The 25,286-nt window shown below is 41.5% G+C and overlaps 2 protein-coding genes across 7 annotated transcripts; one reads left to right on the top strand and one right to left on the bottom strand.

Annotated features, from left to right (window-relative positions):
• Nucleotides 1–762: 762 nt before the first annotated feature.
• On the top strand, nucleotides 763–6,203 carry LOC127004665 (epimerase family protein SDR39U1-like). Its single transcript, XM_050872743.1, has 6 exons — nucleotides 763–908; nucleotides 3,018–3,124; nucleotides 3,527–3,666; nucleotides 4,141–4,208; nucleotides 4,325–4,471; nucleotides 5,273–6,203. The coding sequence occupies exons 1-6, from the start codon at nucleotides 875–877 to the stop codon at nucleotides 5,707–5,709; spliced, it is 933 nt and encodes a 310-aa protein (XP_050728700.1). The 5' UTR covers nucleotides 763–874; the 3' UTR covers nucleotides 5,710–6,203.
• Nucleotides 6,200–24,949, bottom strand: LOC127004662 (TBCC domain-containing protein 1-like). 6 transcript variants are annotated; one of them, XM_050872730.1, is made up of 15 exons: nucleotides 20,219–21,229; nucleotides 19,792–19,824; nucleotides 17,403–17,524; nucleotides 14,899–14,994; nucleotides 14,379–14,505; nucleotides 13,885–14,014; nucleotides 13,129–13,237; nucleotides 12,415–12,569; nucleotides 11,644–11,733; nucleotides 11,339–11,485; nucleotides 10,697–10,825; nucleotides 9,476–9,777; nucleotides 8,970–9,112; nucleotides 8,367–8,480; nucleotides 6,200–7,222 (listed from the first exon to the last, which is right to left on the bottom strand). In XM_050872730.1, exons 1-15 carry the CDS (start codon nucleotides 20,334–20,336, stop codon nucleotides 7,121–7,123), a joined length of 1,917 nt encoding a protein of 638 aa, XP_050728687.1. In that variant the 5' UTR covers nucleotides 20,337–21,229; the 3' UTR covers nucleotides 6,200–7,120. The 6 variants fall into 6 exon arrangements, 5 of the variants coding, with proteins under 5 accessions (XP_050728687.1, XP_050728688.1, XP_050728689.1 ...); XM_050872731.1 differs by having other exon boundaries at nucleotides 17,415–17,524; XM_050872732.1 differs by lacking the exon at nucleotides 19,792–19,824.
• Between the last annotated feature and the right edge of the window lie 337 nt (nucleotides 24,950–25,286).

The following is a 25,286-nucleotide window of genomic DNA, read 5'->3' as shown; positions in this document are numbered from 1 at the left end:
AAACGTACATCCTCAGGTTCTTTACCCTAGCTGAAACATAATACCAACAGCAACATTTCTTTGGTATGTCCAGAGGCTATACAGGTAATAAGATCATGACTGGTGGAGTCCAACAGAGCATATTGATTAAAGATGAAGGGTAAAAGGTTATGAGGTCCAGAACGTTAGGCATGTCTCCAAGGCGGCCAGATACGTGTAAGATCTAAACCATTTGCTCTAGAATCTAGATCAGTAAGGAGAGCAAAGTTGTAGGCTTGTTAACCAGGGCCAGTGAAGGAAGATGAAAGCCACAGCTGAACATTGCAATCCTCTAAGATAGAGATTTTTATCAAAGGGAGAATAGGTTAGGAGGTGCTCTTTGTTGGAGCTCATATATTCAAAGACCTACTAGGCAGTGACTGACCTCTGGCATTGTATTTCAAGTCCTCAAGCTCACCACAACTTTACAGACATCTGGCCAGCTCAGTAAGCTCTAGTTCCCACTCCAGGGGTACATTATATTATAAAAATCTCAAGCACCCTGCACATTTGGGACTCTGCCTGCATTCCATGATCTCCCCAGCCCTCTAAAACACTGGAAAAGTACGATGTCAGGCCCCTCTACAATGGCAAAGCTCCTATGACCTCTGACCTCCCCAGCCCTATAAAACACTGGAAAAATACTATGTTAGGAGAAGGTACAATAGCAAGGCTTCTATGACATCAATGACCTCCCCAGCCCTCTAAAACACTGAAAGAGTACTATGCTAGGCCCCTCTACAATGATCTTCAATGGCAAACCCCCCAACGCCCTAAGCTTCCCGCCAAGACCAAGACCAAATTACCAAAACAAACCGTGGCCTTGACTCCTTGAGCGGTTGTTGCCGTCTTGATCATGTCCTGCGCGCACCTGGGAACTGTCCTGATAGGTGGGTGTTACTGTATGAGGCACAATGACCACGCGATTCTCTGGCCACGGTGAAATATATCGTTTATCGTGTGGCGGATGACTGGGGATTGGTGGAGGTTCCTTGCAGAATATTTCCTCCTAGGCCAGTTAATTCTCTCATAATATTTCCTCCTAGGCCAGTTAATTCTCTTGTAATATTTCCTTCTAGGCCAGTTAATTCTCTTGTAATATTTCCTCCTAGGCCAGTTAATTCTCTCATAATATTTCCTCCTAGGCCAGTTAATTCTCTTGTAATATTTCCTTCTAGGCCAGTTAATGCTCTTTCTCATAACATTTCCTCCTAGGCCAGTTAATTCTCTTGTAATATTTCCTCCTAGGCCAGTTAATTCTCTTGTAATATTTCCTCCTAGGCCAGTTAATTCTCTTGTAATATTTCCTCCTAGGCCAGTTAATTCTCTTGTAATATTTCCTCCTAGGCCAGTTAATTCTCTTTCTCTCATAATATTTCCTCCTAGGCCAGTTTATTCTCTTGTAATGTTTCCTTCTAGGCCAGTTAATTCTCTTTCTCTCATAATATTTCCTCCTAGCCAGTTAATTCTCTTGTAATATTTCCTCCTAGGCCAGTTAATTCTCTTGTAATATTTCCTCCTAGGCCAATTAATTCTCTTTCATAATATTTCCTCCTAGGCCAGTTAATTCTCTTGTAATATTTCCTCCTAGGCCAGTTAATTCTCTCATATTTCCTCCTAGGCCAGTTAATTCTCTCATATTTCCTCCTAGGCCAGTTAATTCTCTCATATTTCCTCCTAGGCCAGTTAATTCTCTTTCTCGTAATATTTCCTCCTAGGCCAGTTAATTCTCTTGTAATATTTCCTCCTAGGCCAGTTAATTCTCTCATATTTCCTCCTAGGCCAGTTAATTCTCTTTCTCGTAATATTTCCTCCTAGGCCAGTTAATTCTCTTTCTCGTAATATTTCCTCCTAGGCCAGTTAATTCTCTTTAATGTTTCCTTCTAGGCCAGTTAATTCTCTTTCTCTCATAATATTTCCTCCTAGGCCAGTTAATTCTCTTGTAATATTTCCTCCTTGGCCAGTTAATTCTCTTTCTCTCATAATATTTCCTCCTAGGCCAGTTAATTCTCTTGTAATATTTCCTCCTTGGCCAGTTAATTCTCTTTCTCTCATAATATTTCCTCCTAGGCCAGTTAATTCTCTTGTAATATTTCCTCCTTGGCCAGTTAATTCTCTTTCTCTCATAATATTTCCTCCTAGGCCAGTTAATTCTCTTGTAATATTTCCTCCTAGGCCAGTTAATTCTCTTGTAATATTTCCTCCTAGGCCAGTTAATTCTCTTGTAATATTTCCTCCTAGGCCAATTCTCTTTCTCTCATAATATTTCCTCCTAGGCCAGTTAATTCTCTTGTAATATTTCCTCCTAGGCCAGTTAATTCTCTTGTAATATTTCCTCCTAGGCCAGTTAATTCTCTTGTAATATTTCCTCCTAGGCCAGTTAATTCTCTTGTAATATTTCCTCCTAGGCCAGTTAATTCTCTTGTAATATTTCCTCCTAGGCCAGTTAATTCTCTTGTAATATTTCCTCCTAGGCCAATTAATTCTCTTTCTCTCATAATATTTCCTCCTAGGCCAGTTAATTCTCTTGTAATATTTCCTCCTAGGCCAGTTAATTCTCTTGTAATATTTCCTCCTAGGCCAGTTAATTCTCTCATATTTCCTCCTAGGCCAGTTAATTCTCTTTCTCGTAATATTTCCTCCTAGGCCAGTTAATTCTCTTGTAATATTTCCTCCTAGGCCAGTTAATTCTCTTGTAATATTTCCTCCTAGGCCAGTTAATTCTCTCATATTTCCTCCTAGGCCAGTTAATTCTCTCATATTTCCTCCTAGGCCAGTTAATTCTCTTTCTCGTAATATTTCCTCCTAGGCCAGTTAATTCTCTTGTAATATTTCCTCCTAGGCCAGTTAATTCTCATAATATTTCCTCCTAGGCCAGTTAATTCTCTCTCTTAAGAAGACAGCATTGTATAAGGTGGGTGCCAACTATTTCACTGCTCCCCTGGCATGCTGCACTAGCCTTGTCCCTTCCAGTCATTGATAACAAGTATCACCCACAGGCGGAGGCACGGGCTTCATCGGCACGGCCCTCGCCAACAGCCTGCGTCGCCGTGGCTACGAGGTGGTACTGGTTTCCAGGAAGCCGGGGCTCTACAGGCTAAGCTGGGTGAGTCTCACTTCAATAATTGCCTTCGCTTTACTGAAATCTTCGTAAGACTCTATACTCACAGACTTTTGCCATCACAGGGAACACTTGGACACTTAATCTGTCTGCTGTGATTAGCATGGATTTCCCCTTCATTGGTAGCCTGGTAACATATACTCCCAGGTCTTTCCTTGCCTCTGTGGTGGATAGTGGAGTGTTTCCCATGTGGTATTGGTATGCTGGATTTCCCCTCCCAAGGTGCATGACTTAAATTTTTTATTGAAGTGCCACTTTGTTCCATTCCAGTAGCTTTGTAATGTCTTCTTGTAGGAAATCTGCTGTCAAGGGGTTATTGGTAATGAGCATATGAATCAAGTTTCTAACAGTTAGTCAGTAATGGTATTTATACCTAATTCTTTGCAGAGTGACTTGAATAGGGATGGTCTCCCAGAATCCACCACTGCTGTTGTCAGTCTCGCTGGACAGAATGTTTTGGACCCACTCAGGAGATGGACCGAAGGATTCAAACAAAACGTCTGGGCATCACGCGTCAACACAACCACGTCAGTGAGAGTTTTCTGTGTATTCAGATAATAAATCGTATTTGAAAAACTGAATCATATAGATCAGGGCTACTCAACCATTATGAGCAAAGGTCCAGTTAGACAAGTACAAATGTATGCAGAGATCCGATTAAATATTGTAGCTGGACCCCAGCTCCAGGAGTAGCAAAATATAATTTTACATTATGAAAGTCCTTGCGATGGATTCTTGCAAGTGTATTTCCTTGACTGATTGTAGGGCCTACAGTCAGGCAAGGAAATATACTTGCAAGAATCTATCACTACCAGGACCATGTAAATCAGTTATATTTTTCTACTGCTGGAACTTGGGGTCCAGTTACAACACTCATAAGGTCCGGATTCGGACCGCGGGCCGCCAGTTGAGTAGCCCTGATATAGATCATATTTCCAAACATTGATTAACTTAAAAATCCCTGGCAGGCATAGTAATTTTTTTTTTTTTTTTTTTTTCAGATACTTAGCTGATGCTATAAAAGATGCAAAAGTCAAACCCAAAGTCTTTGTGTCAACCTCAGGAGTGGGTAAGTGAATCAGACTCAAGTTGTTCTGCATTTCTAGGACATAATTCATGAACATTTGATACATGTGCATGGCATTGCTAATGCTGTTAGACTGAAGGTATTGGGCATGTGTGCAGGCTATTACCCACCTGGCCAAAAGGAGACGTTCAACGAGGACGGCCCAGGAGGTGATTTTGACTTCCTGTCCCGTCTGTGCACTGACTGGGAGGCCGCAGCCACCCTGCCAGACACCCTTGACGTGCGCACCGTCAAGATCAGAACAGGTATGGCCTCACAGCTGCTCTTGAGTTCTTTAAATTATTTTTTCTTAGTAAATGAATGGTCTTCATAAGAATATAAAATGAAAGTCTGTTAATCCACATAGCAATAGCCCCTCACTGATTTTTTTTTTTTTTTCTGACTCCCATGCCACTTGTATTTATTGAAAACTTGTACATTCATAATTAGTATCATCAAACATTAATAATATGAGAAGTTTTTGTACTTACCTCTAGTGTGTAGAACTACTGCTAGGGTTCATCATTTGCTGCAGTGATCCAGGAGTCTAGAATTGGTATCATCATCCTAGACTCGTGCCACTTCCCACTTTCCTTATTACTTTCAAGTTATCGCATAATGACCAGTGGGTTTGTGTAGCACACTTTCCACTTGATTTGATTACAGTGTTGGGTGGCATAGTCTCTCTTTTAGCTATGGATAAAGGTAAGACTTTGTAAAAAGACTATAATAACTTTGGGAACATGTGCCCAGGGCTTCCAAACAAGGCTGAGAAAGTGAAAGGCAAGGCAGACTATGGCATGGGTAGTTAGAAGCACAGTTTTACCAATGAACTAAGGACTGATGTTACTTAACAAATGGAATTACCCTTTTATCCTGTAGGATCAATGCCCCAACTTTAGGATTCAAGTTTTGTTAAAAGAGCTTGCAAAAAATAATTCAGCACAAAACTTGGTGCTTCAATGTAATTTGTTTTTGTCAGAAGCAGATCTGTTGATAAATATTATATACCTGACTTATAGATTGAGATACTATTACTCCACAAAAGTCAAGAGTGTTCCCCTCAGGTGTGGTGCTGGGCCGACAAGGAGGGATGATCCAGCAGCTTTTCCTGCCCTTCTACTTGGGTGTGGGAGGCCCGGTTGGCAGCGGTGACCAATACATGCCTTGGATTCACCTTCATGACATTGTTGGACTTTTCATCCATGCAATTGAAAAAGAAAATGTGGAAGGAGTTATAAATGGTGTTGCACCACAGATTATAACAAATAAAGAATTTGCCAAAGCTTTTGGGCAGGCTTTGTGGAGACCATCTTTTATGCCTTTGCCAACATTTGCTGTGAACATGCTCTTTGGTGGGGAAAGAGCCAAGATCATGACCGAGGGACAGAAAGTTTGGCCCAAGAAAGCCCTGGATGCTGGCTATACATTTAAATACCCAGATATTGCCTCTGCTGCTAAGGAATTCTCAAGACTGATTTATGCAGATGATGAACTTTTATAGCTCTGAACTAAAATTATTTAGTAAAAAAATAGATACTCTTTATTCTCTATACTGTAGTTCTCCGTTTTAGGAAGAATAATAGCTTAAATTATGTTATTAAAGTCATGTACCAGTTCAGAAACATACATGAAGCCAGATTTTCATCATGCCACAGGTGAAAGGAGATGACTGCTGTGACTTGATCAGTCTAATGTACTTTAAGGCAGCAATACATTACCAGTTTCATTAATGCTATCTCTATCTACAGGAGAGTGAACCATGTGCATTATACATTTGCTGTCTTTCCCTTGTGTATTTTCAAGGGTTTCTCAGAAGAATGCAATTACAGACCATCAAGTGTCAGGCACCGGTGTATATAGAATTAACTTACAGAAAAGCAATGGGGTGGTGTACTTTTCTTAAACAATGATCACTATACATGTAAATAACATAGTCATATTTGTGCTGCATTCTCCTAATGTGAAATAAAAACTGCAGTAACTTGCAAGACTGCCTTTCATACTTTTATTGAAACAAAAATTCCTAGGTATGAATTTCTTGAGTCTTTACCAACAAACTAATCATAATAATGACAATGCTACCTCCACTTTCTGCTTCATCTCTTTACAAATCAACTCACCGAGATTTAAGCTTAAGCCTTTTCATTCAATATACTAATGTCTTTTTAAAGCTATAGATAATAAGCTGTGGAAGTAAATGTAACAATGGATTAAAATACAGTATAAATAGTTATACACGACACATTTTAACCAGGCAAGGTTAATATTCAATAAAGAGGCTTGACTTTGGTTGTGAAAACTTACATTACAAGACATGGCATCATCGTCAGCACCGTGCTTGGCCTCTCCGGAATGTCATCATTAGCGTCTATCCTCTGTGCTCATCACCAAAGATGTGAGAGCCTGTCAAGACCCTGACATGTCAAAAGCAGTTAATCACATAGCTTGTGAGAGATGGAATGGCACAGGTGTGCATTATGTTTGTGTTGCCTATGGTTTCATGCCTCTCAGGCAAAGAAGTAAGCATTGCTTCATAAAGAAAGCCATTTTCATATGAATAGAGTGCAATAATCAAGTATTTTTTAAATACCTGCTTAAGAGTATATACATAATTTATTATTTTTCCATTGGGACTCACAAACTAGGTGCACTGCAAACTACAAACATGGAAGGTACAGGGATGGGTCGTAATTATAAACAAGGCACTATGGAGATCACAAACCGCCACAGGGGCCAGGCTTTATACATAAACACTGGCTTATGTGAAAGACTTCTTAAAAAAATAGAGATGTACAAGTGTTAATATGTAGTAATATCAAAGGCATGATGATTCCCTAAAGAAAAGGATGTGGTGCTTAAATAATGATGCTTCAAGCAGTATAGAGAGCTGCCGACAAGCCTGCTGGCCGTCTTCATATGGCTGTTGTCTTGGCCACCCTCTCATACTTAAGAGTGACTGCCAACTTCTCAAGCTGATCGAGCTCACGCTGCTTCCCTGTATCTCTCAGCCAAGCCTACAGGATAAAAAAATATTACTTTTGTATTTCAATGATAAAAGTAAGAAGTTCTCATGTTTTATAGTTTAAAGTGGTGTATGTGCTGTTCTTATATTTTTACCTCTATTATTAGAAGTTGTAAGGGTTGGCTCTGACTGGTTTGATAAAGTGTTGATGGAAGCGTGTGGGTGAGGCACAAGAGGCCAGAGTGGGGATGCCACCACCAGTACAACGGTACACCACAGGAGCCTCCACGCTCAAACCTCAGATCAATCATCACACCAAACAGTACTTCATTAACTCCTTTGAGGTTAGATTTACATTACTCATATAAATTTGAGAATGACTCATATTATTTGAGCTAAAAAGTAGTTATTAGATGATTTTAAATGGAAAAAATGGATGAAGTTGTAGGGTAAAGGTAAAGGTGGGTGCACACGCTATAGCTGCACGTGGCTGCGGCGCTCATCTCCAACCCGTTGGCCCTTTGAGCCTGTGGTAAGTAACAACTATTTACCCCGGAACACAGGCCAATGTGAAATCCAGGATTACCACAGTTTACCTTCCCCAGGTTTCACCAATTTCCCATTTATCGACCAGCCCAAAAGAGAAGATGAACAGCTGGGTGAGCTGCACGCCGACTGCCTGGACCAGGATTCGAACCCAGGCCCACAGAATAATAGCCAGGCAGGTAGGGTGGTGGCACCAAAAAGTCCCTTTATACACACAACAAAGATGCAAGTCTGATGACTATGTCATCAAGATGGCAGCAAACAAACGCTATCCAAGATGCATCCAGACACTTCCCTCCACAAAAAAGTCTGTTATTCAGGAGAATCCAAATGTTTTTGTAGAAACTTGATATCTATTCTAAATTACCGTTATTGTTGAAAATATTATTTTATAAATCGTTATTGACGAGATCTTATTGTGTATGCTGTGAACATCAACTATAATTATCCTTGCTAGAATAATATTCTCTATAGAATAATTGATGTTTACTAACATGAAAGTAGTTTTCCCTTCCTTTTTACATCCTGGTTTTCTTATTTTTTGAAAAATTTTCTCTTTTCTGATGACTGCATTTTCCTCAATCCCTCTTCTTATTTTCCTTGATCCCTCTTCTTAATCTATGAGCCCCTGATTGAACAGAAAAGCTTACCTTGAACCGGGCATCAATGGCCTTCTGCAGCACTGCCCGCTGGTCTGGAGAGAGATTTGCATCACGCACCTCAGCTCGAAAGCTGGACACATACTTCCCTGCCTCCTCAACACTCTGAGTGAATGAAAATCATAATTTAATGACATTTCTAATTAACAGACATTCCCTCTCTCTCTTTGATAAGACTGATGATAATGAAGTAAACATCAATACAAATTGGAAAAGACGATATTAAGAAATGTTATATAGCTTCACAATTAAAAGCAATGATGGTTAAAATACGTAAATGGTAAAAACTAGTAATATTCATAGTATCAGCAAAAAACTTCCCTGAGCCAAAAAAGTAAATTGAACAAAGATGAAATGAAGACAGGACAAAACAAGCTTGCATTTCAATGCTCTTTTTTTTACAATCAGGTAGTACCTAGGTTAGGCTAAGTTTAGGGTATCTTCAAACACATGATAGCCAGAACCTTATGGCATAAATCAACAAAGAATGACCTCACTTTGTTGTATAGAAAGTCTCATTAGTAAGGATGAATATAAGAAGCATATCAATGATTTAAATCAACTTGATTTAAGAAAAACAACCCTGCTACAAACCTTAGCAAACTCATGTGGAAGACCAGGTGGGAGGAGGGGTGGCCTCCCATCTATTGGGGGAGTCTGTGTGAATGGAATGACTAACAACTGGAAGTCATCTGGATTCATGACCTCACACGCTCCACTCAACACTCCCTCAATTCCTGTGAAGAGATTAATGGATTTTGTGCATGAGGCCACTCTGCACATCTCCCTCTGCTCCCAATATTTAGCTCCAGTAAATTTAAAGTTTAGCTGTGTTCCTTCACACACACACACACACTTACAATGCTTGAATATTGTACATCCTAAAAAAATTTGAGCTGAATTTGACTTGTGCTACGGAGAAAAGATTGTGTATAATTGATAATGTAGCCCTAATTCAGGGTTTTATGTTAAATTGATAGTCGTAAATCAACTTATAGTACCATGAAAACGTACTGAATTAAACTGAGATTCTATTTTATTATATATACTGCATTAATTTTCATGAAATTTGAAAAACAGGAACAGAGTAAGACACTCACCCAGGTGAAGTGGTCTGTTCCACATGTTGATGTGGGACTGAAGCTGTGCCTTGGCCATGTGGTGCTTCAGTTTAGGGTAGTGGATGTTGAGAGGAGCCAAGGTGACCCCCTGGGTGCGGCTGCCTACCAGCAATGGCCTCTGCGGGGTGAGTGTGTGCACAATCACACCCCTGCAATCTGCAACCACTACAGACCTCGCCGCACACACCACCACTGTGTTACGGCACTCACTAAGTCGCAGCCGACCCGCCACTGGCCCCAGCACCACCCTTGTGTCATGGCATTTGTGGATCACAGCATTTCTGGGAGAGAGATAACTAAAGCTGTCAATGGTGACATGAGAGGAGCAGATACCAGAAGCCATAATTCATGTTTTTTTTACATTTTATTTAAATTTCCCTCTTGGTTATTATATAAATACACCAGTCCACTAAATATGTGACAGGCTTGACATAACAAAGAAAAATTGCATTGTATTAGAGCAAAAATCATCAAGATGAATGGGCAGGATATCCTTCACCCACTTCATACACAAGGATTCCACTGAGGAACCTTTCACACACTGAACTGATCAAGTAATGATTTAATCCTGCCAAGTAGTTTGGTATCCAAATCAGGTTGCCACAGAAAACTTTCCTGAGCAGCTCATTATTATGTGCTAAATTTGATTCATGCAAAAATTATTTGTGCAGGATCGACAAAGCAGGGTTTTGTGTCAAATCAATAATCTTAACCCGATAGCAGCGGGGATCATGTTTCTTAATGGTCCCTCTAGAGGAAAAATGAGAAAAAATCATCACTCACACAAACCATTTCATAATATATATCAAAACATTTGTGATCAATTATGTATCATCTATTTTTGGGGGTTTATATCATGGCACAAATTTGGCCCGTCGCTGCTACACGGTAAAGCCACAAATTTGGCCCGTCACTGCTACCGGGTTAATCAGTTCACATTAAATCAATATTCTACTGTATCTACCATGAATATTATCATGTGGTTCATTATTGTCCTGTTTACCTTGGACACAAATGGTATAATATCCCAAACATGGCTGATGCTCAAACTTGTGAATGATGGCACTAGTCCATAATAAAAAACATTTTGGTGTTGGCATGAATGTCACAAAAGTCTAATCATGAAACTTCAGTATCCACTGTGCTTCAGACATCCATTAGTGCAGTAATCTAGGTTAAGGAAGTATAACATTATCTTACCTGAGGGGTTGCAGGATATAAATATTTGACTTAGAGCACCGCCGAACCTTGAGGTCAAAAGGAAGTGACTCCTCTCCCATGTATGCAGTGAGGCCTTCCATCATCTCACAGATGTACACCATGCGAAGGCTACATTCACAAAGAGGGAAGAAAACAGTACAAGTGTATAAGTAATCAAATATGTATAAGTAAGTACATTTTACCAAATTAGTACAGTGGTAGTAAGTATATGATTCAGACATCTGGCAAAAAACTGAGAATTATTTATCATTTCCTACCGAGCGAAAAATAAATCAACACTACTTTTAAATTATAATCTAAATACAGACGTCCCCTGCTACACAACAGTGTTGTACTCCACAGAATGTGGTCGAATAACAAAAATGCAATAGAACAAACTATTTTTCCCATAGGATTATATGGAAATAGGGGGGAGGTTCCTGACCACTTTCTTGCCCCCCCCCACACACACACACACAAAAAAAAATGAACACAAGGGATCATGTTGCCTACTTCTATCTCTTTTGCTGCCTACATTCCTCCCCTTTACCTTTCTAAATTCTGTTCCCTTTGGACACACCTGTAACTGGAAAAAGGAGTGGTCAGAGAGGGAAAGCCATGAAAGTTATAAACAGAGCGCACCTAGAATTTGGGGACGCTACAAGACGGTGGTGTGACTGAGGAGCCAAGGACACCACGGGCCAAGGCTGCCGACAGCCTCGCCTCACACACAGCCACTCTCCATGGGGTGCCCAGTCTAGCCCCTGGAGCAGCCACTGCTCAAACAACCTGCAAAACAAAACAATAATTAGAGCAGGTGTGGATAACCAGAACCTTTTCTTGTTTTGAAATTCTGAAAATATGTAGAGGAAATATTAAGTTATAGACATGATGCATTCAAAAGACACTCCTGACTGATCACAGATATCAGACATAAGTAAACTTACCCTTTTTGGAAAGCATTTTTCTTGCTAAGGTAACCAGATCTGTAACAGTTGGTGGCATCCATCGCTACTGACAGCAGGTCTCGCTCACTTCTGGGAAAGATAATGAGGGAAAAATAGCAACTCACTTTGAACTTCTAAACCACATTCAAATAACTGGCAATGATTTTGTATGATGATGTCATGTTGAGTATTCATTATTCAACATATTACATATCAAGATTAATCAATTTGACTAATAACTTAATTACTGCAAAAATATGCATGACTACATAACAAGCTAGAAAAAGCAGTAGAGTCAATGGGATCCAACTGAACATTTGGAGTCCTAGTTCAAGCATATTAAGGGCAGTGTTGGCTCTAGAGGAGTGAAACTTGCTACACATGACAGTCTGGAACAGGACCAGCCAGGACAAGCTTTTACACAGAGAATGGTACACAAATGATGACAAACTGAAAAAGTAGCATATATGGGTAATTTAGTCATCTTCAAGTATGAGGGTCTGAAAAGATGAAAGAGCAACAAATATGCTGTGCCTCTCTGGGAAATTCAAAAGACATTTTACCCAACTGAATCCCAGGGGTGGAGCACATAGCCATGAAAAAGAGTAAGAAAATGAAGATAATATATAAATCACTTTAATAAGAAACTATTTATCCTATTTGTTCAATAACTCACTACAGGCTCTCTGCATTCATAACATCATTAGGAAGACTTCCACAAACTTCCAGATAAAAACAGTGATTGAAATAAAATAAGCAGAGGAAACATACTTTTCCCCCTGGACTGAAGCACCGATGATGAAGCCCAGAGACCTCACCACATCCACGGAGAGAACGCCGGCCGTCTTCATGAAGCCCAACAGTTCCCTGGCTGTCCGTCGGTCTGATGAACTCTTTCTCTTTTCTGTGTCTTCCACCAGCAGATGCTTCAGTGGAGAACAAAAAGGGTTGCTTTTACTAAAACAGTAAAACTTTACCTACTTGTGCTCATCTAGACACTGCAAAATATAAATCAGTTTCCTCCTTTCCATGTGCAGCCATATGTTGGGGGGACTCTCATTTATTTGTCATATACTGCATATGATGTTTGTAGAGTACAATAAGAAATCAACATAAGAAAATACTACATATTTAATTTACACCCCTTGTTTAACCTCAGGTTCCCTAACCTTTTTTCCATTTACATTTTTAATTTCACTCCCCATAGACACACTAATCAAGGTGCTTTATAGACCCCTGAAAGAATTTACTCTGTGCTATACTGTAAACCATCACCAAAAGGTTCTGCAACAACAGCTGAACAGCACAGGGATGAGCTACAGTAAAAAGACATGCACAGCTAAGCAGCAGGATGGGTAGGAACATGCAGTAGAAGGTTCAGATGAGCAGGTGGCATAAAATTTGCAATAAAAGATATCAAGGAAAGCAACAGTGCAGCTGTCCTAAGGCAGTTGTTCCATATGATGACAGCCAATGATGACTCACCCCAGCAAGAAGACTGAGCAGCTCTGGCAGTGCCTCGCGCACAAACTCTCCGTGTTTTTCCTCCAGCAGTGCCTTGCGGGAGGCTGAGCCTGAGGTGTTGTTGGGCCACCTGCATATTTTAGTTAAGAACAACACGACATTCTTTCTAATTAAATAAGGGAGTAAAAAGAACTTCTAGAGGCAAATTATCAATAATGACAATAAATGACTGCTTCTGACCATTTCTCCTCCCAGATAAAAATCCTCATACAGTAAACTACCTCTTCTGTACGAAAATCACTTATTTTAACAGTTAATATCTCCTGAAAGTAAGCTACTCCTTTTGAGGCCACTGGTGGAGGGCTGACAGCTCCTTACAGAGGTTAAGGTTAATTATTGCCTTTCCATTTACTTGAGGCTGAATAGTTACTAACAGAGATGGCCTCTGGTGACAACTTCAAATGTCCACCAAAATATTTTTCTTTCTGCCTCAACACTTCTCTCATAGTCTTGACCACTCAGGTGTAGAGTGGCAAGGGTCATAAGCCTCATGATGGGTGACCCTGGCCATAAAAACTATATATATATTGGATATACTCGAAAAACTGTACTTACTGAGGTCAAAGCAAGCAAATTATAATTGTGGACAGCATGCAATAAGTTGTTTCCATTGATAAAACTTGAATCCAATAATTAATAAAAATTATTACGACATAAAACTGTTGCCTTCTCTAACGAGACTCCTGGTTATGAGCACACAATCTCTAGAAAGGATACGGATCAGTGGTGAGGGTGTGGAGGGAGGCCTGTCTGGCCACGGCCCGGGGGTGTGCACTGGTCACCCGGTGGAGGTAAAGAAGCACGATCAGCTCCAAAGTCCACACCTCCACGCTGCCCATGACTTGGTCTGCCGGAAACACCAAACATGGGACTTAGACAAGGTGAAGTCAACAGGATGCTCCTCATTTTACATAACTCCAATACCTAACCAGAATGCAGGTTTTGGACCTCTGTTCTTTAGGCTATGACACTATACTTTGTCCTATTCCAATTTTCTTTCTAGGAAAGAACTATCTGCTTACTTCAAGTTTTAAACAGGTTTTATCTTCATAACTCTTGGTTTTCATTGTGGAGTAGCACTTTCTAGGTACCTACTTTTCCATTTTCATCTTAGATAATATACCTATCTCCACATGCATGAAACTATTAATAAAGTAAAAATGGGTTTCAGACACAATATACACTGACAGGAAAATAGCACAGCACATCACCTCTCTCCTTTTGTGTGGCAGCAGAGGCAAGAGAAGCTTCCAGCTCACGATCCCGGCCTGGGCGCAGTTTGGAGAACAGGAGGCAGGAGAAGAAGACCACCATGCTGCACTCCACACTCAGCCCCATCTGTTCACCAACATCAGTCAACTCCACAGAGTAACACTTATTATAGCATCATATTATAGCATAGTTTATACTGAATACTTTCCATGCAGTACAATAGAAACTGAATATCAAAGAGGAAATCTCAATTTGCTGTAAGAAAACATAAGATTTGAAGATGCATAAAGATATTTTCTAATTAATAAAAAAATATATATATAAAAATATGTGGGGGTGTTCAGACACAGCATAAAATAGACACAAAAGAAGCTGTGACCATTTCTTTCCTTCATGTTCTGTTTGTCCTGTAAGGCAGCACACTAATTCAATTTATTATGATTATTAGTTTCATGAAAAGTATAAAATTTAAATTCCCTACACCACTTGATGCAAGGTAGATAGAAACACAGACAGCACCTTCTTGACAGCAATGTGCTTCCAGGTGTCATAGTTCATCTGAGGAAAGCCTCGTTCGCCCAAGTCTTGTGCGTATTGGAGTAAACGGGACAACATCTGTTTGAGAGAAATTAATAATGTTCTAACAGCATCAAGCATGGTGATATTAATACATACTACAATTTAATTATATTTCTGTCCACACTATTTCTGTCATTGATGGTAAAGCTGTAAACATTCAATCCAGTGGCAGTGGTATACCAATGAGTTCTATCCAAAGTACAAGCATAATTCAAAGCTACTCTGAGCAGAAAAAAAGATAATCACTGACTGATTACAACTAGGGTCAACCTTTTCAGGTGGTGGTGATCTAACTAATGCTCCACCATAGACTTCACAATCTCTTGACGGGAAACGGGGCGCGGGGCCGATTCGCAGGGGGCCGATTTTCAAAAATTTAAAATTTAAATATTTTCAAAACCAAAGCAGCTAGCGACCTGAAACTAAAACAGGCACCTCCCTTAGGCATATATGAGTCTCCATGAGCAGCGGTATCAAAAAATTCAAAGTCGTTCCCTAATAAAATCCCGATTAATTGTTTTTTATATAAGTATAACAAAACTTAAAAAGGCTATAAAATCCTCAGATTTTACGCTAGATGCACAAACATCACCAAATGCAGAGATAATCACTTATATTTTCAGAATCAATAGCAATATTTAGCATATCTTATAAGTTTTTGCCCGAAATAGCTACTTATTTTTTTTTTATTTAGTGCAATTTTTTACGTAAGTTTTTAACATCTAATAAATCACTTAATTTTCACATTAGAAACTTAATACTTGAGGAAAGCATGCAGAAACATCTTAATTTTACTCAACAAAAGCAAAATATTCATTTTTCTATATACAATCACAACTTATTTTGGTTGAATTCGATGTCACTATTGCCGCAGCACGTCTTGCGGCTATCTGGCCCTCGTCCTGAACAATCACTTTAGCCTTTTGGCCTATGACTTGTGGGCCCCGGTCAGTTTCCTGGACTTGTACACGTCCCTGTTCCTCGCCGTCTCCTTCCTGCCCTCCTCGATACTGCTCCTCTTCCTGCCGGTCGGCTGCTTCAAGGCCTTGTTCTTCCTCGCTTCTGAGGTCACGTCCTTGGAGAAATTAGCACCAAACAGTTGAAGAGGGACCTGCTGATGTGCGGCAAGATGGTGTTGGCCAGGTTGTGCCCTCCTGGCACCTGTACCCCTGCAAGGTCGGGTCTGAGGCCGCCAGGAACTCCAGGAGGTGCCTGAACCCGTCCCTGTGGCGCATGGCAAGGGAGAGGAACCTCAACCTGCGCTCCTTCATGTCCTCCCTGCATCAGGGAGTCCCACAGCGACATCGAAGGACGCCATGTGGGCCATTGGGAGAGATGGCGCTTCAGGACCGCCTGCCCGTCTCCAGCTCTCCCTGTCGACCAGCTCGACCAGGCGCCGAACATCACAGAGGCGGGTCGCCCCTCTCGAGCTCCACGGTAATCTTCATCTCCTCCTGCTGGGCAAGCTCCTGCTTGCAGCACTGGCCACAGAGGAGTTGGCCTGGACCTTCCTGGCCAGGTAGCCGGCGTGGTTGCCGACCGCGGCGAGGAGCAACTCGTCCGTCGGCGTGGTCCGGCTGGTCGCGCGTCCTCATATCTTGTGTCTCCTCCGTCACTTCCACTCGATCCACTGCCTTCTGTGTCTTCTTGTATCGTCCTCTGGATCCTTGCAGTTGTGGGGAAGGGTACAGAGACGATGAATAACTGTAGGTCCTTTACTTGGAGAGTAAACAGAGGCAGGACAGCGATAATCCTTTACAGAGGGAAGTGCCCAGCTGACTGCGTGCCTAAGGCGAGTTAGGCACGCTGAACTGAGCTGAGTTGCCATGTAGGCACTAACTAAACGTACATTTCTTGTTTCCTAATACGTAAAACTGTGGACTTCACTATCCTACAGTTATCATTCATTTTACGTAAAGATTTCAACCTAAAGTTACGCAAATTTGCCATTTTTTACACAACGTTTTCAAAGTGCACGCATGGTGCTATTTTATATAAGTTACCTTGAATCCTCGACCAAATCACTCTAGAGACACTCCTGCCTGCTTGTATGCACTAAAACTTGAAGATTTTGTCCTGTTTCCACTTAAATTCGGAGTAAGAACGCAGAGTGTGTTTGAGTTGTCGCAGTGAAAGTCGCCATAACAATCGGCCCCTTACGCGAAGCCAGCGCGCCAAGACTGAAGAGATTTCCCGTCAACTAGTTGTGAAGTCTATGGCTCCACCTTCATACTGTTTCCATCACTAGCTTATATAATAGTTAATGATATGTATGAATCCATCCCCATAGAATAAATGCTTTGATTACTTCACTATAAAATAATTCACTGTATAAAGCTAATCAGGTTTCATAACAATTCATCCCCATTATATCAGATGCTTAGCCTTACATTCACTCAAGCATCACAGTGGTCTCAAAATCAAGACACTATATTTGGAATTACCTCTAAGGATACCTTGTCCGGGGGCAGGATGGGCAGCACCCCGAGTTCCATCACCTCCGGGCGAACCCAGAGCTGGACCTCCACCATGGCTGCTCCTGGGGCCAGCGCACACACCCAAGAGGCTGAAAGGAGAAATTTGTATAGGTATAGGATAACATATTGTCCTAATCATTTCACATTGCCTTGTTGTCGTCAAATGAAATACAAAAGGTAAAATAAAACTACTTTTGACTTTTTTTCTGTGTAGCTAAGTATTTACCTAGTTATAGTTTACAGGATCTAAGTCATGCTCATAATGTCCTGCCTCCATACGTACTTAAATTCATACATACTCTTTGAACAACTTCAGGGTTTAGACCATTCCAATTTTTCTTTACTTAAACTTATGTCTTCCAGTTCTTTCATTCTCATACATACATCAGAAAATCCTATCTATTCACTTTATCATGGCCCCTCACTCCTTGATGCCGATTATCAAGTCATTCCTTTCTCTTCGTGTTAGAAGGATCAATGTCTTCAATGTCTCTTTATATGACAACTCCTGCAAGCTCAGTAGTATTCTTGTCTCTACTCTGTGCCACTCAATATTTTTTGCTGTGCAGTGACCAAATCCCAGCTGCGTATTCCAGTCTAAATCTTACCTTTGCCACAATCAGTTCTCTCGATATTATGCTCATTCATTTAGCAGAATGCTATTTTGATATTATTCAGTATCAGTTTGTATATTCTTTCCATAATCATTATTTTTTTTTTTATCAAACTTCACCCAAAAATGGTGTGTCCCTGAAAGTCACTCGGCTCTACTAAATAATCTTTCAATAGTTTGATGTCAATAGATTACTCACTTTGTGGCAAGAGGTTAATACTATTCCTGGGTAGGTTACAAACAGAAAGCAGGCTGGATTAGTTCAAATATTGCTTGATTTATTAACTAGTGATTTCCAAGATAGCTATTTCATTTTAATTCAAAATACATGCAAAACAGAAAAAAAAAATCTCATACAGAAACAATACACAGTAATAAACCAACTTTTACCAGGTACAGTAATATGCGAGATTATAGTAAATTGTGTATCAAGGGAAAGAGGCACAGAGTCACTCCACATAACTACTAACAAACAAAGGCTTTGATATAACACAAGAATGGCAAGTTACCGAGTCTCCGTGAGGAAAGATTTAAATGAACTGAGGCTGGGATGTCCATTTATAGCACAGAGGAAAAGATATGAATGTGATCTACTATGTCAAGTAATAATAAGGACTCGTAGGAATAAAGGAAAACTACACCAGCAAAATATACCACAGATTGACACAGACAAAGTGATGGTATAGGGATGAAGATACGAGTGATGGTCTTCTATGCCAAGTACAAAAAAGGACTCAGAGGAATACATGAAAACTACACCAGCACAATATAGTAGTGTGATTGATATAGAAGCGAGGATACGAGTGACAAAGAAGGGCTCAAAGGAATAAAGGAACACCACACCAGTACAGTATAGCACAGTGATTGACGAAGATATCAATGGTGGTCTTCTATGCCACGTACAAAAAAGGACTCTGAGGAATACATGAAAACTACACCAGCACAATATAGTAGTGTGATTGATATAGAAGCGAGGATACGAGTGACAAAGAAGGGCTCAAAGGAATAAAGGAACACTACACCAGTACAATATAGCATAGTGATTAATGAAGATATGAATGGTGGACAAGTACAAAGACGAGCTCGCAGGAATACAGGAACATTATATTGTACAGTGATTAACAAAGATACGAGTGCTGATGTTCTCTGTCAAGTACAAAGACGGGCTCACAGGAATACAGGAACATTATATTGTACAGTGATTAACAAAGATACGAGTGCTGATGTTCTCTGTCAAGTACAAAGACGGGCTCACAGGAATACAGGAACATTATATAGTACGGTGATTAACAAAGATACGAGTGCTGATGTTCTCTGTCAAGTACAAAGACGGGCTCACAGGAATACAGGAACATTATATAGTACGGTGATTAACGAAGATACGAGTGCTGATGTTCTCTGTCAAGTACAAAGACGGGCTCACAGGAATACAGGAACATTATATAGTACGGTGATTAACGAAGATACGAGTGCTGATGTTCTCTGTCAAGTACAAAGACGGGCTCACAGGAATACAGGAACATTATATAGTACAGTGATTAATGAAGATACGAGTGCTGATGTTCTCTGTCAAGTACAAAGACGGGCTCGCAGGAATACAGGAACACTACACAGCACAATATAACACAGTGATTAATGAAGATACGAGTGCTGATGTTCTCTGTCAAGTACAAAGACGGGCTCACAGGAATACAGGAACACCACACAGCACAATATAACACAGTGATGGACAGTTCAACTCACACGGCGCGTTCTGCTTCTTCTTCTTCTTTTGACCTGTAACAACAATAACAACAAATAGCCTGTCTTACTCTTGGGCCCTTTATAATTTTCATCAAGTTTCCAGGGCTCAACTTGATAGAAGGATAATGTTCTACAGATTTAAGAGATAACAATCCAATTTATTGGCTACATTACGTTGGCAGGCATTATACATCCGGAAAAAAGGAGGGGGGGGGGAGGGGGAGAGGCCTCACCTGTAGTATATATAAACTAAATACAATCTACAATATTCTACAGATTTAAGAGATAACAATCCAATTTATAGGCTACAGTCCGTTGGCACATATTATACGTCCGGAAAAAGGAGGGGGAGGGGGAGAGGCCTCACCTAAAGTATGTATAAACTAAATACAATCTACAGTATTCTAAATATTTTGGCCTTACCCACCTTGCGACGCCATCCGCAGGTATTCCTCTAAGCAAGTCTCCATGCTGGCGCCTTCCCTATACCACACACAGCTTCCGGTACGGAGATGAGCACCGTGGCCAAGCGTAGCTGATGGCATGTATTCCCAGCTTTACCTTTACCTCTATAGCTACTACTTCCCGGTAGAATCCATGGACTTGGTCTGCCCACGAGACTGGAGAGCCTCCCCTTAGCCTTCTCCTGCAGGCTCTTATTAAAGCAGCAAGTTGAGCAGGTTCGACCCTTGGGCAGCGTGCCACATACTCATATAGCAAAAGTTCACGTTCAGGGACCATGCAGGTATAATAAGTTCGGTGGTATTGCCAGACGCTTCCGCCTCTCGAATCAACTATTTCCAAAAGCAAAAGAAGAGATCAGTCGGGTTCAGTGTGATATTTTAAGTTCACGGTACAGAAGAAGGGTCAAACTACCACTAGGGTCATAAAACTACCTCTGGAAATGCCCACAAGTTCTACGAAAGCGTTTAAATGTTTAAGAGTATGACACCAAGTTACGCTTCAGTCTCAGAGTAATAGCAGATATGACACAGCGATACCCCGAGATTCTATGAAACCCCGTATTTTTTAAATGTATCGGCACCTCAGTTCGCCTGTTTGAAAAGACCTTTGTAGAAACTGCTTGGCTTTTCATGGACTGTTTCGTGTTGCTATAAAAAATAATAGTGGTAGTTTTACACGACGTCTGCAACTTGAACGGGAAAATCATCCAAGAAAACCCGGTTAATCTTCTCTGTGGGCTTGGAAAATAGTCGTAATGGGAACCCGATACGTTTAATGAGAATATGGGCATTATTACCAAAGGTGTCAATTAACCTCTTCGAGTCGCAGCCATACAGTAAGACAGGGAGAATGATATCGTTAGTAATTACGTGGGTGACGCTGTAGAATGTCCAGATAAACCGAGAGTTCCACAAAACGAAATTATAGCTGAGATCTTCGTCGAGGAAGCATGCAGGTGGAGTCGAGATCACCGTCTGAACCATTGAATCTAAGGCAAGGCAGCATCACAGGACGAGTCACTCTGGGCTGCTTCCTCTTTAGCTTCCCCGTCTCCGTCAAACTGGGGTGATTCGGTGTCCGGCTCAGCATCAAACGTGATGTCCAGATCCGTCACGGACGTCCCCTCCTCCGGGTCCTCTCGCGGGCTGCTCAGTTCGATGTTCCTGGGCAGGTTTTCCAGGGAGGCTGTGTGAGTGTGTCCCTTGTGGATAAAAGGGTAGCGACTCATTGAAAGAACGGGCCGACGCCTCCTGAGGGTCCACGCCACGCCCATTGCCAAGGTCATGATGAGCATCGCCAGGGCGGCCCCAAGCACCCACGCCGCCCTTGTGTCCTCCACCACCACCACCCTTTGCAGCGGGCTCAGGATCATGAACAGCTGACGTGGAAAATGAAAGTATAAAACAGCTACTACTACTACTACTACTACCACTACTACTACTACTACTACTACTACTAGCTACTACTACTACTATTTATTAATCAGTCCTACAAAAAAAAACTTAAGTACAACAGTAAAAAATATACATGTCTTGTACGTATGTGTGTGCGTGCGTGTGTGTGTGTGTGTGTGTGTGTGTGTCCCACCCACCTGGGGCTTGCCGCAGGATGCATGGAAGGGTACGGTCGCGTCGTTGGGGGCGAGGTGGTGGGGGTCGGTAACGAGGACGGTGTTGTTCTGGATCGACGAGGCGTTGTGGCAGCTCAGGGTCCCCAGTGCATCCACGCTCTCGGCGCCCATCTCGTTGTCATGGAAGAGGACCTGCCCCGTCACATTCACCTGTTGGAAAAGGAGGAACAGAATAGAACAGATGAGATGAATGAGGAGATGAAAGGAGGAACAGAGAGAGAAAAGATGAACAGAGATGAGATGAAAGTTGGAACAGATGATAATTATGAAGAGAGGAACGAAAAGATGAACAGATTAGAGATGGAGTGAATGAAGAGAGGAAAGGAGAAGCAGAGAGAGAAAAGAAGAGATGAATAGAATAGAGATGAACTGAATGAAGAGATGAAATAGAACAGAAGAGATATAATAGAAGAGATGAAGAAGAAGAGATGAGATAGAAGAGATGAATGGAATAGAGGAAATAAACTTAGGATGATTGGCTTGTTTGACTGTTTAGAGAGAGAGAGAGAGAGAGAGAATGAATGAAACGGAAAAAGATCGAAAAAACAAAAAAAAATAAAAATAAAAAAGGAAAACAGCAACACTAATAATAAAAATAATAATAATAATAATAATAATAATAATAATAATAATAATAATAATAAAAATAATAAACAAGACCTCAAAATTATTACGAAAAAAGGAAAAACAATAAAGAATGAAAAAAATTACTATATAGAAAAACCGATCTGGAGCTTACCATGAAGGCTCCCATTTCGAGCTTTTGGAAGACGTTGCCGACAATATTGACGTTGAAGTCCCCTACGGCGGCTAAGGCTCCTGACCCAATGTGTTCTATCTGGCAGTCACTCACGGTGATCACCTCCGGGTCATACTGCGATCACACCCAAAGGAGGAACATTAGATCGGTATTTTCAGGTCGCATCCTTCTCCTACATCAGTCATTTCTAGCGGCCGAAAAAGAGTTTAAACGTGTTCCCATGAGTGCTTCTTTACTCGTCCATGGTGAATAAACAGGGTCGTAAAACTATACCCATGGAAATGCCCACAAACCCTACAAGAGCTACGTCACTGCCATTAAAACACTAAGAATTGAGTTTAAGAAAAGTTCGTAATATCATAAAGTATCATAACCTCTCCTGACTCACTATATCACAAGATATGTTACGATGATATTACACATCAATCGCCAACCGGTCTTTTGCAGACTCCACGTTCTTATGTTCTCATGTTCTTCTTATCTATCGCTAAGTCATTGCCATTAAAGAATGAAAGAAGTTTAAGAATAATTTACGCTTACCTTGTGGGTGAGGTTGAAGGCGCTAGGGCCCAGTTCCTTGATGGTTACGTTGGAGAGGACGAGGCCGTTCCAGCTGTGCACAACCAGCTGGCTCATGGTGACGAAGCCCTCCGCCGCCACTGACCCCTCCACCGTTTCCACCACCGAATCGTTGAACACTAAGTACCGCATCTGCAACACCACCACCAGCAACATCACCAGTTAACAGCGCCATTACCAGTACCACCAAATTCATCATACAAACAAATATCTCTTTGGTCAGTTAAACATGTCAGCAGTAGGCTATATACCGCTCACACAGGAACTGCTAGTCTATATACAACCCAACCCTATGTATACTGTATCTGCGCCACCACCAACAACATAATTAATTAACGGCTTTGTCAGTATCAGCGCCATTACCAACACCATCAAATTTATCATGCAAACAACTCTCTCTTCAGTTAGTGAGCTTGGGCCCACTATCCGCACTTGACACAAAAACAGTCCCTTCAACCAAGTTTGCAGACCCCTCATGTGGTCATGTTTGGTTAATACCACCTAATATATCATACAATCAAGTATCTCTTCAGTCAGCTAAACATATGAGCAATTACCGCCCACACACTATCTTTTTTTTTTTTTATAGCAAGGGAAGCAACTCAAGGGGAAAAGACAAAGACAGCAACCAAAAAGGCCCGCTATATCGACGCAGCTCCGAGAAACGATAAAAAGAAAGATAAAAAGAACTGGTATACTCAGCTAACCCACCTCTTTCACGTTTTGGATGAAGCCTGCTCTTATGATGCCCACTCTGCTGTCCTTGATCCTGAAGGCACCTCGAACTCGGTCTCTCAGAAAGCCCACCGGCACTTCGGGAACAATGCAGTTCATGATGCCGATACCTGGAAAGACAAAGTTGATATTAGCCAAACAGTCATCGGAGAAATGGAATAATGATAATGATAATGATAATGATAATGATAATAAGAAGAGAGAGAGAGAGAGAGAGAGAGAGAGAGAGAGAGAGAGAGAGAGAGAGAGAGAGAGAGAGAGAGAGAGAGAGAGAGAGAGAGTTAAGCCTCACCTGCAAACAAGCCAAACTTGCTGGGGGTGTCGTTGGCAGCCCTCGGGGACGCGTTGAGGGTCACCACACCGCCGTGCCAGATGTCGAAGGCTGCGGACGACACCTCCAGCCACCGGTCCACGAACTCGCCGGTCACGTTCACAGAAGTAGCATTCATCACTCGCACGTAGGCAGTGTCGATCCCCCGGTTATCATAGGGCTCCAGCAGCTCTCTCGTAAGTATCACGTCCTGCCAGCAACAAAAACATCAATCTGAGGTAATTGCTCGTGTGGCGTCCCCTCTATAACACTACAAATACCTGCAGACTTTTTAAAACAATGAACAGCAAACTACTCTTTTTTTTCCTCCTCCGAACTTCTATATAGTGAGTTGAAGTCCAGCCCTGAAGCGTGGACGTGGAGGCGAGAATGATGATTATTAATAGTGATTACAACGACCGGCTTTAAAACAGACTCTTGATTAAACTTCTTGCCCGTAACCACTGGGCAAAAAGTCAATCAATCAATCAATCAATAAGGCAATGAAATTCCCCTACCTCTCTATTTCTGAAGTCGCACCGGATGCTCATGGTGGAGTTGGTGCAGCTGCAGTAGGACGGCTCATTGGAACCAGGCGTCGGGCATCTCACCACCAGAGCCGCAGGGACCCCGAGGAGGCACACCGACAGCAGCAGCAAGGAGCCCCAGACCCTCATGTTCCCTCCGGCCCTCCGCAAAGAGTACTAAACCGACTCCTCACGTTCAGCTCCCACCCACAGGCGCTCTACTGACTGGCAAGGGAGGCAGCTCAGCCCCTAGGAGCGTTCTTGCTTGGTGTTTATATTTTCCTCAGCAAGATGTTTGTGTTACGTTTGTCCGGATCACCACTTGAATCGTGCGGGATAACGGAGCACAGAGTCAAAGCTTAGTTCATGTCAAGTGTACACGCGCAGGAGCACCGCCAAAAAGAAAATGAGAAACAAGATAGCAAATACCATCATAAATAGTGCAGCACCGTCCACAGCAACCTCACAATAGAACTATATACGCCGCAT

Source organism: Eriocheir sinensis, chromosome 28 (assembly GCF_024679095.1).
Source record: "Eriocheir sinensis breed Jianghai 21 chromosome 28, ASM2467909v1, whole genome shotgun sequence".
Classification (NCBI taxonomy): domain Eukaryota; kingdom Metazoa; phylum Arthropoda; class Malacostraca; order Decapoda; family Varunidae; genus Eriocheir; species Eriocheir sinensis.
Note: the sequence above shows the minus strand (reverse complement) of the source record. Positions and strands in the feature narration are given on the sequence as shown.

Coding starts and splice junctions, on each gene's coding strand:
- LOC127004665 (XM_050872743.1), top strand. CDS start 875: ATGTCCTGCGCGCACCTGGGAACTGTCCTGATAG. Junction 4,209..4,324: donor TGTGTCAACCTCAGGAGTGG/GTAAGTGAATCA, acceptor GCATGTGTGCAG/GCTATTACCCACCTGGCCAA. Junction 4,472..5,272: donor CACCGTCAAGATCAGAACAG/GTATGGCCTCAC, acceptor TGTTCCCCTCAG/GTGTGGTGCTGGGCCGACAA.
- LOC127004662 (XM_050872730.1), bottom strand. CDS start 20,336: ATGCCATCAGCTACGCTTGGCCACGGTGCTCATCTCCGTACCGGAAGC. Junction 11,486..11,643: donor AAAAATGCTTTCCAAAAAGG/GTAAGTTTACTT, acceptor TTTGTTTTGCAG/GTTGTTTGAGCAGTGGCTGC. Junction 9,113..9,475: donor GAACAGACCACTTCACCTGG/GTGAGTGTCTTA, acceptor ATCTCTTCACAG/GAATTGAGGGAGTGTTGAGT.